This window comes from Pteropus medius, unplaced genomic scaffold (genome assembly GCF_902729225.1).
Source record: "Pteropus medius unplaced genomic scaffold, Ma_sr-lr_union100, whole genome shotgun sequence".
NCBI lineage: Eukaryota > Metazoa > Chordata > Mammalia > Chiroptera > Pteropodidae > Pteropus > Pteropus medius.
Window position 1 is genome coordinate 19935568 of NW_024351730.1, and position 15704 is coordinate 19951271.

A 15704-nucleotide genomic window follows, 5' to 3' on the forward strand; every position below is an offset into this window, starting at 1 on the left:
TTTAGTTATATGTGTGATATGTTCAGTCCTCCCTATAGACCAATTCCATGATGAAGTTTACAAGTTTAAGTAATAAAAATTGGATGAAGAATATTCCAAAATGAAGGAAATAAAAAATATATATGCAAATTCTACTTGTGAAAGGTAAGATTAATATCAAGATATAGTAAGAATATTTCTGAAACTGTGACTTGCCACAGGCCTTTGCACTTACTCTTATCTATGCTTGAAATGCTCTACTTCTAGAGAGTCTATTGGCTTTCACCTGCATTGCCCTCAGGTCTTTGTTCCAATGTCACCGTTTCATCTGAGACCTTCCCTGGCCATCTTATTTAAAAATGTAACCCTATTCCCAGAACTATCCAGTCTTCTTACTTTACTATATAGTCTAACATGCTATATATTTTACATATTTATTTATTTACTGTCTGTCTCCTCTTACTAGAATGTAACCTTTATGGGGGTAGAGTAGAAATTTTGATCTGTTTTGCTAACTATTGTATTCCCAGTATGTAGAAAAGTTGTAGGTACTGGGTTAGTGTTTAATAAATACTTTTTTGTACAAAGCAAGCAAGCAGGCAGAAAGGAAAGAAGGAAGGAAGGAAGGAAGGAAGGAAGGAAGGAAGGAAGGAAGGAAGGAAATGAGGGAGAGAGGAAGGGAGAGAGGAAAGGAAGGAAAAGAGGGAGGAGAAAGGGAGAGAGACAGGGAAGGAAGGAAAGGAGGGAACTAATGAGAAAAAAAATGGAGGGAGGAAGAGAGAAGGAGGAAGGAGGGGAGGAGTGTGTAAAATAATAGTATTTTGAATATTGCCATTGTAAGAAAGAACCAATGATATTTGCATCAACTATTAATTCCTTCTGTTAATGAATGCCCCTGGTACTATTGATAGATGTACAGAAAAAGAAAATATTCAAGGGAGAAGAGAATAAAAAAATAAAGGAAAGAAGGCTCACGAAGGTCAGAAAGATAAGTAATATAAATAGCCAACCAGAACTGGCCTTGACAGTTTGTATTATTTTGTTTGATTCTCATAAAAAGTCTGCAAGGCAGGGAACCTTGAGGCTTGCCAAAGGATACTGAGAAATTAACTTGAAGACAATGCAAGCTCAAAAATCCAGAGGAGCCTAAGGATAGAGAGATAGTGAGAGGCAGTGGAAGGTATAAACTCAGTTTCCCCATGCCCAACCTTAGGCTTTTAGAAATTTTCTTCAAAGAAAAGAAAGAAGAATCAAAGAGGGAAAGTAAATCATGTATCACTTCAAAATGTTTGCCAAGGTATTTTTGGTAGTGTCATAATTTATCTGAGTGAAGGTACTTTCATTTATATTTGAAGATTCATTCACACATTGAAAAGCTATTACTTAAAGAGGCACAAGATTATTTGCCTTAATAGCATACATATTAATACCACCATTCCATTTTTAAGGAATTTATCCAAATATAATGGTCAGGAACTTGTCTGAAGATATAATAAGCATATTTGCTTTAGCTTGACATATGTAGTGAGATAGAAACCTTTTGCTATATTAACAATAGGAATAAATAATGTTTCTGGAATCATTAATAAGAGAATGCTTTAGACTTACCTAGAACTTTGCTGTAGTATAAATTCCATTCTCCCCAGTAGGACTGAAATATATAGTCTTGCAGAGAATAAGATATGATATTTTTAACCCTTTCACCAAAGGTCATCTGGTCAGTGAGCTCTGACAAGGCTGCAGGTACATAAGAGGTAGGTGCTGGGATTTTCCCACAGTGTCTCTCCACTGTAGAGGCTGGAGAGAACCTCAAAGTATACACAAATGGAATTCCTAATTTCAGAGCAACCAAGTCCCCACAAATTGTTACTGGATCAGCTACCAACACATCAAAACCACCTTTCTGAAGTCTTGACATTAACTTGGGATTGTTTAATACTCCATCACAGAGCTGTATATTAATTTGAAAAAAAGTATCTAGGAGTTTTCCTAGTTCTTTGTAGAAAGTCCAGAGTGTGAGAGGAGTTGGTCTATGGTCTAGCCACAGCATTATCATATGTTCAACAACGGAATCTACATTGCTCTTCTTGAAGGAAACAGGTATCTCCTCAAAATTCACAGGAGAATCAGGTTTGGAGTTGATGAATAGAGTTGCCGATGAAGCCAGTACAGTCACGTTGTGATTTCTTTGAATCAGTTCTTCTAGAATGATCTTAATATTTAACCAATGGCTACCATCCGTTGGCCAAATTAGCACATTCCCACTGAGAACAATTTCAGTCAGAGTCAAATTAAAAACCAGCAGACAAACAAACTTCTTAGACATGATGATATTCATTATGGAAATCATCCTACTGTGGCTCTTTTTAGATGAAAAGAAACTTTCAAAGTATATTCAAGAAAGGCTTTTACAAATAAAATAATATTTAATGTAATGGCTACACTCATTCATAGGTCAATTGATCTATAGATTAAAAGGAAAACAATATAATTAAAATTCTTATATGCATTAACATGATTATTTCAACAACAGAAATGAAATATGGTTCTATTTTAACAAACAAACAAACAAAAAACAGGCAGGTCCTAAGCCTGGTATCTGTGTGCTCTGTGATACTATGATTTATAGAATATGTCTTCACTTTAATATATTTTTCCAAAATTAGGTTAAATGAAAAATAACAGTTCTCACTGCTAAAGCCACTTTGTCAAAACGTATAGTACTTTAAGTTGTATGTCTTTATGATAAAGACATACATGCATTTATACATGCATTATCTGATTCAATTCTTTTCACAATCTTGTGTGGCATGTTATTTACTCAGTTGCATGGATAATGAAACTAATGTTGAGTTGCATATTTAAAACATATTACAAAGTAGTACAATCGGGACTATAATCATAACATCATTTGACTCATTGTTGGATTTGTACAATGTTATGCTTCAGTTTTATAAGTTTTAGAAACTTTGGCAATACATGATGACTAGCATTATTATCATTTCCCCATGGCTCATATTTAGAAAGAAGTTTAAAACAAGCATCACTTAGAGGACATTTGGTCAAACATCTCAAAATGTTTTATGTTAATTAGGTTATAGAGTAAATTACTACACATTTGATGGAGGACAGTTTTCTTCTCTGATGAAGCAAATTGATCATTGTGAATTTGTCACTTTCTTCCATATGATATCTATTATAGTGAATTTGTCACTTTCTTCCATATGATATCTTCACACACAAATCAAAGACATAGAGCATCACACACTAAGGAACAACATACTTTTTCACTCAGAGCTGTGTAGTAAGTAGATAAAATTAGGTGGATACTAGAGTTCAAGAGCCCAAATTCATTACCTAGACCCTCTCATTCTTGGTTTTATCATGTATTGATGAGATACTAATATTAATTTGTTATACTAACTTGTAGATTAGCAATGATGTCTGCAAACCTGCTTTGTAAACTCTTCGATTCAGAGCAAGAGGTTAGTAATATTAGCAGTTTAATAAATTTGCTTAAAGATTGATTAGTAAATCAGTGGGCTGGTTACAGAATGGCTGCCTACACACGGATATAATGATATCTCTCAGTTGAGATTCTTAGTGGATGACAAACTGAACAAGGGCAACTATATAATAATGCTATTTTAAAAGTTAAAATTATTAGAGGCTGCCATTTAAAAAGAGAAAATAAGAACAAATAAAGTGATTAAAAGGATGGAAACCAAGAACCGAAAATAGAAATCAAGTGGTGGTTTTTTCTTCACAGTCATCAACCTTGAATTGTATAATTTCAGACTCTCAAGTAATAAAAGGACCAGGAAGGCAGAGAAAGATAAAGAGGGGAGAGAGAAGTGATGCATTTAAAATTATTATATTTGTGTCCTTTTATGAGTCAGCATTAGTTTGTATATAATGGCAGTCCCTTAGAAACAAAAGAGCAAGAAAAGAGTATGAATAATCTTGATGGTCATTAGAATAGGCCTAGTGAAGAGAATTTGAAATATCTTTGTAAAGAAATCTGTTGCTTCAAATGAAAAGGAGACAAAACACAACATACAGAGTATAACTAAAAACTTATCTATAAAATACTTAGATTTGTTTAATTATTGAGGTTCATATAAGTGGAATATTATAATTAATCTGAGATTACTCACTAGCAATAGCTATGATAGCCCTGAAAAACTTATTGAAATATGTCCCAGAATCAAATACATATAGTCAGTCCTAAATTCCCCCTGAATAAAAAAAAAAAAAAAAAAAAAAAGAAAAAGCATTCAAGGAGTCAATTTGTCACTAAGTGGTCTCTTCAGGTCAATAACATAATTATCTAATTTAGTGAAGAACAATGATGATAACAGAATCAATTAATAGCTGATATATACGTTCTTAGTTTTCAAATTATTATTGGATATTAAAGTGTTTAATCTCATTGATGTCATTGTAGGTGTTTGTTACATTTATTCCCTGGTTTCCTGTATGCCTGAAATGTTCATAATTGCAAATTTAAAAGTGATAGAATGGTAGAAAATAAATTATGTTTGGGGACATATGTAGATTTAACTTTAAATTTGAATTTCCATCAATGAAAAAAATAATAACTTCTACCGAATATGTCTGATTGCATGGCAAAATAAAATTCAGTAATTTAAAATAACATATTTGTTTGATTTTGAATTCATTAATAGCTATTCTGAATAAGGATTGAATAAACAGTACAGTGGGATTGTCATTCTGGAGACACCACGGATCCAGTTTGTATAACTCCATTTGCAAGAAAATGGATCAAGAGAAGTTTGAATAATCTCAAAGTTACAATGCTAGTACCAGGACCCAAGATAGGTTCCCCCAAAATATTCCACAACTACATATTGATTACTTTGAATTAAAGTTACTTGACAATCAGCTAGCTTCAGAAGGGCACCTTGACCCTCCCCTGTCTTTTCAAATTCAGGAAATAAATCCTTTACAGGAAGGGTGTCCTCCCTACACCTGAAAGACATCCCTTACTGCTAGAGTTAAACAACTCAAAGCCAAACGGTCTGTATAAACAAGCCTTGTTGTTTTTTTTTTTTATCATTGACTACCTTGTTTAAATTTCTCATTAATGAATACTCAAACCTTGCTTACATTCCTTTCAAATGAACTCTAACTTCTTTTTTCCCCTTAGTCCTGTCAGCTTCTCACAAATTTATTGTTTCCTTGTCTAAAAAGTATAAAAAGGGTTCCTGGCTCCATCATTTCTTTGGGCTTCATTCTATGATCTGAATATCATATAATGACTTCCTACGTGCACATATTAAATTGATTTTTCTCCTATTAATCTAGTCTCATGTCAATTTTATTATTTTATTATCGATCCAGCTGTAATAAGTAAAGAACAGTAGAGGGAGGAATTCTTCTCATCCCGGACACAAGTAAATGGCAGATCAGATGAATATGTAAGTATTATGGTTCCCAGTCCAATGTTCTTCTGTATTCTACTTTTTAAATCCAATAGTTGAGATATATTTTATAACAGTAAAAATGAGAAAATATTACATTTCATAATTGCAAATAATTTTGCTCGAATATATGAATATTTGATAATATATCTTAAACATACTAAAGAGCCCAGAAAATAATATTAAAAACACATGCCTATGAAATATCACTACATAAGTACCATGAGTTAAAAATAGATCAGCCATAGAAAATTTGTACTAAATAGAATTTTATCTTTGTACTTTGAATTAAGTTCTCATTTTCATCCCAATCTGTTTACTTCTAATGAAGGACTCCAGAGGGTAATAAAACAGATAAAAATTTCTCAGAATCTTATTCGATAAGATTTTGTATGTAACATTTGCTGAAGAATATTTAGTTCATCTGTATAAAATTAAAAGAATAAAGTTTCTTAAAATATATATAATCCTATTAGTTTAAATTAATAATTCTTCAGACAACATTTTTGTATGGTAGTTCTTTCTTATATTTTCTTTGTTCTCTCCTAAGACATACCCTGGCTTAAGGGTCACTCCCTCCTGTGTGCTCCTGAGCATTGCACAGGATGGCTAGGATTTAATTGTGCTGATTCACTTACCTTTGTCTCTCAGATTGGAGGAGGCCCCAAATGCCACAAAAGCCTGGAAACCAGCCTTTATAGTATTTTAGGAAATGAGTAATCAACTCTTTAGTACCTTAAAGTTTTAGCCACACTGCAGTGCTTCAATTTTGAGTTTTTTAATTGTCATTTAGTTAGTTCTTTGAAGGCTTAAATTTAGATGAATTTTCTCCCTTTGTTTCGTTGTATGTAAACTGAGTATCTTCCTAGAGCTTTCTTTTAAACTCCAGGTCTGGCATCAATGCTTCATCACTTTCTTGATTATACCTCAGGCAAATTACTAGCCTCCTCATTACAAAATGGGGAAGAATGATGGGGTCTATTTCCTATAGTTATAAGGACTCAATGAAACAATGTATATAAATTATTTAGAACAGCATCTGTGCTGAATAAATGTTAGCTATATACAATATCATTGGGAAAGAATCTTACTTTAAAAATGACCAATTTAACCAGACCTCATCATCACCTCTCTTTCGCTCCTTAGACAATGGCCCACTCGGGCACCTGAGCTTTGGTGCCAAGGGAGGCAGAATTTGCAACTACTAACTATGTCTTTTGGGAAAATAACTATTTTAAGCTGGCTACTTTCAAGAAATGAAAACAAAGAAAAAAACCTTTAATCTTCCCCCTAACTGCCTAAAAGAATTTAGATAGAAAATCTGTTCTAGGAAAGGAGTTATCATCGTAGATAACTATAGTGAATGTGAACAAGTATGTGTTAGACAGGGAGGAACTTAGCAAGGCCCCTTTGATCCAAGTCATTTCTGTGCCTCATTGTTAAAGATGTCCCAGCCAACATTTATTTACCAAACACTTACTATTCTATCTTCATGTGAATTGTCCTCTTGCTCTTTGAAGTCCCAAACTACGCTTTCCCCTTCTCTTTAGCTCAAAGTGGCATAAGAGCCTAACCGCCAGATCTGTCCTCAAGAACCCCTGTATGTATATATATAATAAATTTGGTTATTTTCTCCTCTTGATCTGTCTCATGTTAATCTGATTATTAGCTCAGCCAGAGGAACTTGGAAAGATAGGAGGAAAATTTGTTTTTCTGCCCCTATAGTGCAAATGTTTTGAAACACTGCAAGTTCCTCCACAGGGCCAATTATGCTGTCTCCAGGCAAGTCACAAACGATCTACTATTAACAAAGCTCACAAATGACTTATTTTAAGAAATACACAGATATTGTAAAATATGTATTAAATATATATGTAAATGTATATTTAATATATATAATCTAATATATAAACATAGTTACATTACTAGACTCAGAGCTGCCTACTTCCATGCTTCAAACAGGGATGTTCAAACAGGGCAAAATAACCTTTGGACTGGGCCTAAAAAACATTGTGTTCCAAAGTACTGTTTGCAAGGATAACAAGAAAGCAGATATTGTGACTATCGAACTAAAAATTAAAAACATTGTTTAGAATTAGCATCACTATGTTAGCTTATCTGCACCAAAAGAAATGCCTTCTTTCTACTGATATAATTATTCCCCTTCTTCTCATAAATATCCCTTCCCTTTGTCTCCTAATTGAAACAATGAGTTTCTGCCTTAATTAGTGCTTGCAGAATAGTTATTTGTTTTACCTTCAAATAAATGCTTGTTGCCTCTCACTTTGGCCTTCAATTTTTAGATTAACAATATAAAATTCAAGATTATACCTATAAAAATTATGACCCTCCATTTCTTTCATTAAGTGGGAGCAAAAAAAGTGTGATAGATTTCTCTGGGAATTTCGCATGACCCAGAAATAATTTTATCTTAAATGTCTTGTCTAAGGCTCATGAGTCATCATGGAAAGGGAATTCTACCAGCAGTGATTTGAAAAGTTCTAACAAATCAATATTAAGTTCAATTTAAAAATACAGAAGGAAGAGAGAAAATAGGGAAGCAAAAGAAAGACTGGGAAAAAAAGGAAAAACTGAAAGAAAAAGAAAGATTCAAGTCAAAGTATATTATTCTTCAGGAAAAAGACTTTAATACATTTTTTCTCCTTCAAATGTTTACTGTAAATAAAGCACTATAGAGATATACACAGTCAAATTAGTTACACTTTTATAATTTTATTTTACATTAATTATCTGTGCTCTTCAAGTACCTAGTTCATGCAAAGATCTGAATATTATGGTCATAATCTTTTTTGAAGATCTGCTATTTTTTTCTATTTAATGTATTTGCAAAATAGTCTATTGTTTTTGTAGATGACTTTAGTTTTTAGAGATTATTCATCTAATTTTTTATATGTAATAATATGTTATGTATTTATATAAATCTAATATACAAAGATTACTAGCAAATAAAAAGCTGTTTGTTTTTATAGTGGCCAAGGGATAAAATTGTTGGTAGCAATAGGTATGTTTATGGATTATAAATATTTTTACTGAGATTAAAATGCTACATTATTCTTTCTTTAAATGTTTCCCCAATTTTAATGGCTGTTTGTTTTTAATATGAATATAAAAATAAAATTTATCTGGTTCAACTTTAAAGAAATGTATTTGAAATCTGCAGATGACTTTTCTTTCTTTTAGTTAAAGAGAATCTCTCTTAGGACCAGAAAGCTATCCTTAGGCCAATCTCCTCAGGCAATAGAGTCATAGAGATCTGTGCCTAAAGGCATAGCAAGTTCCCTAGTTATAATATGGCCCAATTAAACACCATTTGGCAAACTAAAATGGGTGAGAAATAGAACAGCAGATTTCAAAAGCTAAACACATTGAAAAGAAGAAGAAAGTACCCAAGAAAGTTTAAACCGAAAATATTCTAAATAATTCTTAGATCTGCACATGAAATTTTAAAAGGAGAAACATTTTTTTCTAGGTTTGGTGTCAGAAAGACTTTAATTTGAAAACTATTTTCTCAGACTAGTAGCTATATGATTTGATTTTAAATGCTTAATATTTTGAAGCCTCAATACTCTCATCTATGATAGTAGTTTTTTCTTCACAAATTTATTGCAGGGATTAAGATATATAACACATGTGAAGCACTTATCACAGCATCTAGTGCATAGGAAGAGATTAACAAATGTTAACTGCAATTACTATAATGATATCCATTAGTTTGAACCAAATACCCATGACCTGAAACTAAAAAAGTAATTTTGACATTATAATATCCCATTTCTAGCAATTAGCAAAGATTAAATACTCACTGTGAGGTTCCTATTGCATTGCACTGCAGAAAAGTAATCTTACAGACAGTTGTCCTATTTATTTACTCAGGTGTCTCAAAATGTCACACCTGAGTATATATGGATTTATTGCAATGACTTTGAGTAGAGAATTCAAGCTCTAAGTATAGGATAAATTCAAATTATGAATTGGAAATAAGTTTTTTTACAAGTCAGTTCCATTTATCGTTCTCTTTTCTTACATGTACAAAGACCTGCACAAAAATAAATTACCCTTTCATGTCAGTACTTTTACTTCTTACCTGGTGTTTTGAATATGAGTGTTCATGTCTCTGGACATCAATAAAAATACCATGTTTTAGTAAAGCAAACTTAAATAGTCATTTTAAGTCAAAAGAGTATAATTTGAATAGAAATGTGATATTATCAAGATCAGAGAGTAAGAACATTTTTAGAAATTCATTACATTCCCACAAATAAATTGTTAAGAAAAATTAGTCTCATATGTCAAGACTGGAAGATTAGTGTGGTTTTATTGCCAGCATTAACTTACAAGCAAAATACAATGGAACATGTGGTTCCAGGACTGCCAGTACAGGAAAGGTTTATCTGGGGGAAATTTGACCCATATAAATAAGGAGCATTGTAATCATGACAATTATTATCCCAAGGTTGAGAAGAAGTAGTTGATAAAAACGTAAATGGAGACATATATTGTGATTGAGGAACCTACCATGTGCATTTCTCTATTTCATGAACTAACTTGCTACACCCATTCAGATGTCACTGTTAGTTTACTGTACACATGAGATTAAAAAGTTTTTGCAGATCTTAAGTTTCATTGCCTCATAAAATGGCTATATGTTCATCTCCTATTTTTAATTTCTAAGATCCACTTTTAGTACCATAATGTTGACTCCTTCTATCATCATAGGATGGTTTATAATCATCATAGTAGCTATGCTTATTCTCTCTGAATGACAGAATAAATAGGTTTTTGTTTATATCCCAGGAAGTAAACATTCATTTTTAAAATTTAGTTTAGGGATAACTTCATAACATATCCAAATGAGATGATGTGGCAATTGTAACAAACACTCTTAACACTCCTCACCAACAAATCCATGCATATATGGTCAATTAATCTATGGAAAAGGAGTCTAGAATATACAATGGGGAAAAGAAGCTTCTTTAATAAATGATGTTAGAAAAACAGGACAGCCATATGCATAAGAATAAAACTGAAATGATATCTTACACCATACATAAAAATTAACTCAAAATGGATTAATGACTTAATCATAAGATCTGAAACCATAAAATTCCTCAAAGAAAAGATAAGCAGTAAGCTCCTTGACATCAGTCTTAGTGATTTTTTTTTTTTGGATTCGAAATCATAAGTAAAGGCAACCAAAGCAAATATAAACAGTGGGGCTACATAAAATTTAAAAAGTGTCTGCTCAGCAAAAGAAACCATTGACAAATGGAAAGACAACCTACAAAGGGAGAAAATATTTGCCGATCATATGTGTGATAAGGTGTTAACATGTAAAATATATAAAAACTCATACAACTCAATAGCAAAAAAATTGATTAAAAAGTAGGCAGAGAATTTGAATAGATTCTTTCTCAGAGAAGACATACAAATGGCTGATAGATGCATGAAAAGGTATTCAACATCACTAATCATCAGAGAAATGCAAATCAAAACCACAATGAGATATCACCTTGAATCTGTTAGAATGGCTATCATCAAAAAGATAATAGATAACAAGTGCTGACAAGGATGTGGAAGAAAGAGAATCCTTGTGTACTGCTGATGGGAATGCAAATTGGTGCAGTTACTTTGGAAAACATTACAGTCAGGTATCACTTAATTATGGAGATGCATTTTGAGAAATGTATTGTTAGATGATTTTGTCATTCTGTGGACATCATAGATTATACTTCCACAAACCTAGGTTAAAGCCTACTACATACCTAGGCTATATGTTATAGCCTGTTGCTCTCAGGCTACAAGCCTGTACAGTGTTGCTATACTGAATACTGTAGGTAATTGTAACAAAATAGTATTTGTATATCAAAACATAGAAAATGTACAGTTAAACAGTATAAAAGATAAAAAATGGCACACATATATAGGGCACTTCCTATGAATGGAGCATGCATAGCTGGAAGTTGCTCTGGGTGAGTAGTGGTGAGTGAATGTGAAAGCCCAGGACATTACTGTATACTATTATAAAATTTTAAACACTATACTTCACCTACAATAAGTTTATAAAACAATGTGAGATTAGGCACAAGAGAAGATGATGCAATCCAGAGATTCAGTAAACATGAGATGTATGAGGCTGTTGCTGGTGTAACAGCATACTGTTTTACAGCTAACTTTCTATTTTTAATAAATAGAAAGAGTACACTCTAAAAATGATTAAAAGCATAGTATAGTAAATACATAAACCAGTAACATAGTTGATTATTATTATCATTATCAAGTATCATAACTATACATAATTGTATGCACTATATTTTTATGCAACTAGCAACACAGTAGGTTTGTTTACACCAGCATCACCACAAACAGGTGAGTAATGCATTGCACTACAATGTCATAACATCTACCACTGTTGTCACTAGAAGATAGAAATTTTTCAACTCCATTATAATCTATGGGACCATCCTCATGTATGTTGTTCATTGTTGACTGAGACATCATTATGCAGTGCATGACTTTATAGAGATTACTCAAAAAATTAAAAATAGAACTACCATACAGTCCTTCAATTCTACTTTTAGGTATCATCCAAAGGAAAGAAAATCACTATTTCAAAGAAAAGTTTGGCCCATCATGTTTATAGCAGTATTATTTATAATAGCTAAGACATGGAAACAACTTAACTGTCCATTAATGGATGAATAAATAAAAAATAAAAAATATGTGAGATAAATAAAGAATATGTGAGATGTTGTTATTCTTTATTTCTTTATCCATTGATGAATACATATTCAGATGCATATATACACACATATATATATTCAGATGTAATATATATATTCAAATATGTGTGTATATATATATACATCTGAATATATATATTCTGAAGGCTGAAGTATTGCCTAGCTTGTCTGTGTATCTAAACTACTCTCAAGATTACCATTTATATTCCAAAACCATAACAATAATAGCTGACGATCTCTAAGTGCTAATATGTGCTAAGTCCTTTACATGTTCATGTGTATATTTGGATCCCCTGCCCACTTTTTAATCAAGTACATGAACATAAAACATATACACACACACATATGTTCATGTATTTTATATGATACAGTCTAGTCATAATACATTTCTGTGAACTGTTCTTAGTTGTTATATATATAATGAAATATTATTCAGCCTTAAAAAAAAAAAATCTTGCCAATGTGACAATATGGATGGACCTTGAGGGCTTTGTCCTAAGTGAAATAGATCAGATAGGGAAAGACAAATACTACATGATATCACTTATATGTGGAATCTTAAAAGTAAAAAGGAAAGAAACATAAAAATAAAAAACCCAAACTCATAGATACAGAGAACAGATTGGTATTTGATGTAGGTGGGAGTAGAGTTGAGTACAATGGGTGAAGGGAGTGAAAAGGTACAAACTTCTAGTTATAAAATAAATAGTCATGGGGATATAATGTGCCGCACTACAGCATGGTGACTATAGTTAATAATACTGTATTGTATATTTGAAACTTGCTAAGAATGTAGATCTTAAAACTTCTCATCACAAGGAAAAAATTTTGTAATTAGGTATGATGATGGGTACATATATTGAAACATTATGTCATACACCTGAAATTGAATCAATGTACATATATTGAATCATTATGTTGTACACCTGAAACTAATGTTTTATTTCAATTATATCTCAGTTTAAAAAGAAATAATTTAATCTCTCATTCCTTATAACACTCTTGCCAATTTGTCATAAGATTTTATTAATTTTACCTAATAAGCAACTAACAATAATTGAAGAGTTTCTACCTTCTAGACACTATTCTAAAATCTTTTCATATTGTTAACTAATTTAATTATTTAGATAGCCCTGTTAGAGATGGGATAAACAAGAGTCAGTGCAAAGAAACTTAATTACTTCGTCAAGGTCACATATGGAAACAGAAATTGTTTATGAAAAGTCTGCTTTTCTATGTCTCATTTGCATTATTTTTCTAGTTCATAAACTCCTTCACTAGTACATGCTTTTATCATATCCTTCCTGGAGTACTGCAGTAGCCTACAATCTAACATTTCTCCACTCTAGGTCCACAACTATTCATGTGTTTTATATAAGATACAATCTAGTCACAATACATTCCTTTAAATTGTTCCCAATTGCTTATTAGATACAAACCAAGATGCTTAGTATGACATACAAGATGCTTTGAAAATATTTATTGAATTAATTCATTCTTGCAATCCTTATATCTCCAGCATTCTTTCCCACATTTCCCTGCCTTACACAATAAGTTGGTGCCTGCCGTTTCATTCTCATGTCGGCCCCTCATGCATTCTTTCAACTGGACGTCTCACCACTGAAACCTTCCCTTCTCAATCAGCTCAGCACTAACAATTATCTACATCATTCATATTGTAAATAGTCCCTTTCATGTCTAACTTTGCTGTTTGATTGTGAAACCCTTGAAGCCGGGAACTCCATCATAGTCTTTGTTGTATCCTGCCTATTCAAGAGAGTTCCTAGTAAACAGTAGGAAGTCTGTGAACAACAATCAGAGATTACCCATATACATGTATATAAACACACACACACACACACACACAAATGTCTGTATTAATCATGGGCTTGTAGAAAGCTTTTCTTTTAGCTTTCCCCTCACACCACTGAAGTTTTTAGGCAATTTCTATTTTCAATACAATACATATATGAGAACCTAGTCTTAATTTTAAACTAAGGTATTGGTCACTATATCTTATGCATAGAAAACTTAGTATTTTAAGTTTATAAAATTAGAAAACAACACACAGTAGTTCTAAAGCATATTGTGTTTTATGTTCCTTCCTGCTATCAAATGATAGCAATAGTAATCAATATGTAGAATTGAAGAAGAATAGGCATAGGGAAATAAAGAAGAGGTGATATAAGGCTCTGTTCAAATTCAAAGAATACAAAAAAAAAAAATGTTACATACCCAAAGCTTTACTATAGTAGGAATCCCATGATTTCCAAAGCGTATCAAAGATGTAGTCCTGTAGGTGGTACGATATGAAATTTCTTATTCGGTCAGTAAAAGACATCTGGTCGGTGAGTTCTGATAAAATAGCAGGAACATAGGAAGGAGGGTATGGTATCTTCCCACAGTGTTTTTCCACTGTTGATGCTGGAGAAAACCTCAAGGAGTATATAAATGGAATTCCCAGTTTTAAAGCTACTATATCACCACAAGGAAATACTGGGTCTGATAACAGAACTTCAAATTTGCTTTTCTTCAGGTTTTCCATCAGCTTTTGGTTTTTGAGAACACCATCACAGATTTCTCGAGACACCATGTGGAAGTCCTCAATGACTTTGGCTATTTCCTGATAGAATTTCCAGATGGTTGAAGGAGATGGTCTATTTTCCATCCATGTCAAAATAAAGTCTTTGATCACCTCTTCTATTTTTTCTTTGCCAAAGGCCACCTTATATATTTCATATGTCAGAGATGAGTTATAGGTGGGCGTGATGAAAAGTGCACCAGAAGCAACTAGGACAGTCACATTATGCTCTTTTTTAATCAACTCATCTATAATTATCTTAACATTTAGCCAATGACTGCCTTCCATTGGCCATATCAGAACATTCCCACCAAGAGTGTTTCCTAGGATACTTATCTGGAGAGCCAGCAGCAGAATGTTGTTTATCAACATGATGTGGTTTGACGTAGAAGATTTGATGAGATGTGACAAACAAATTTCTCTGCTTTTCAAGCAAAAAAGGAAATACGAATCATTTTTCAGTTTTGATTCAAACCAGTGATAGTCTTAAGAGCCTTCTCTCTACCACATGGTATTTGTCTTGGTAGCTCCGTATTTTATAACTATAGGTTTAGGGATAACATGCATCGTACCTCTCAACCTGTTGTTTTAGCTTTGGTTATGAATCTTTTTCTTTAATCTTTCAACCCTTTCTCTGTGTCTCATAATTGTTAAATTCCTACTATTAGATTGCTTGAAGCCACCGTATATCCAAACTCTACACTCAGGCCTGGGTGCTGAAACCTCAGATAAGATCAGAAATGTAGAGATGTTAATTCTATAGGTTTTTCAATATTAAATATATTTTATATAATGTCATTAGCAACAATTAAACATTAGTATTTTAGTTGCTAGTTATTAATAGATAAGATTATTACAAAGAGAATACTTAAAATGCGAAGTACAAACAAGTAAGTATGTTTGCTACCACTTTAATAATGTGTTTAGGAAAATATTTTA

At 32.3% G+C, this 15704-nt stretch overlaps 1 protein-coding gene across 2 annotated transcripts in view; it reads right to left on the reverse strand.

Moving 5' to 3' along the window:
• Positions 1-15145, reverse strand: part of LOC120588157 (UDP-glucuronosyltransferase 2A2) — a 68577-nt gene extending 53432 nt beyond the window's left edge. The window contains exons 1-2 of one of the 2 annotated variants that reach the window (XM_039845360.1): positions 14422-15145; positions 1588-2219 (exon numbers count right to left, since the gene is read on the reverse strand). In XM_039845360.1, the coding sequence (XP_039701294.1) occupies positions 1588-2219; positions 14422-15137 (1348 nt within the window). In that variant the 5' untranslated portion in view covers positions 15138-15145. Of the gene's footprint in view, positions 1-1587; positions 2444-6061; positions 6173-14421 lie in introns of those variants that run through there. The other variant, XM_039845358.1, reaches the window with a different exon arrangement.
• Positions 15146-15704: the final 559 nt, after the last annotated feature.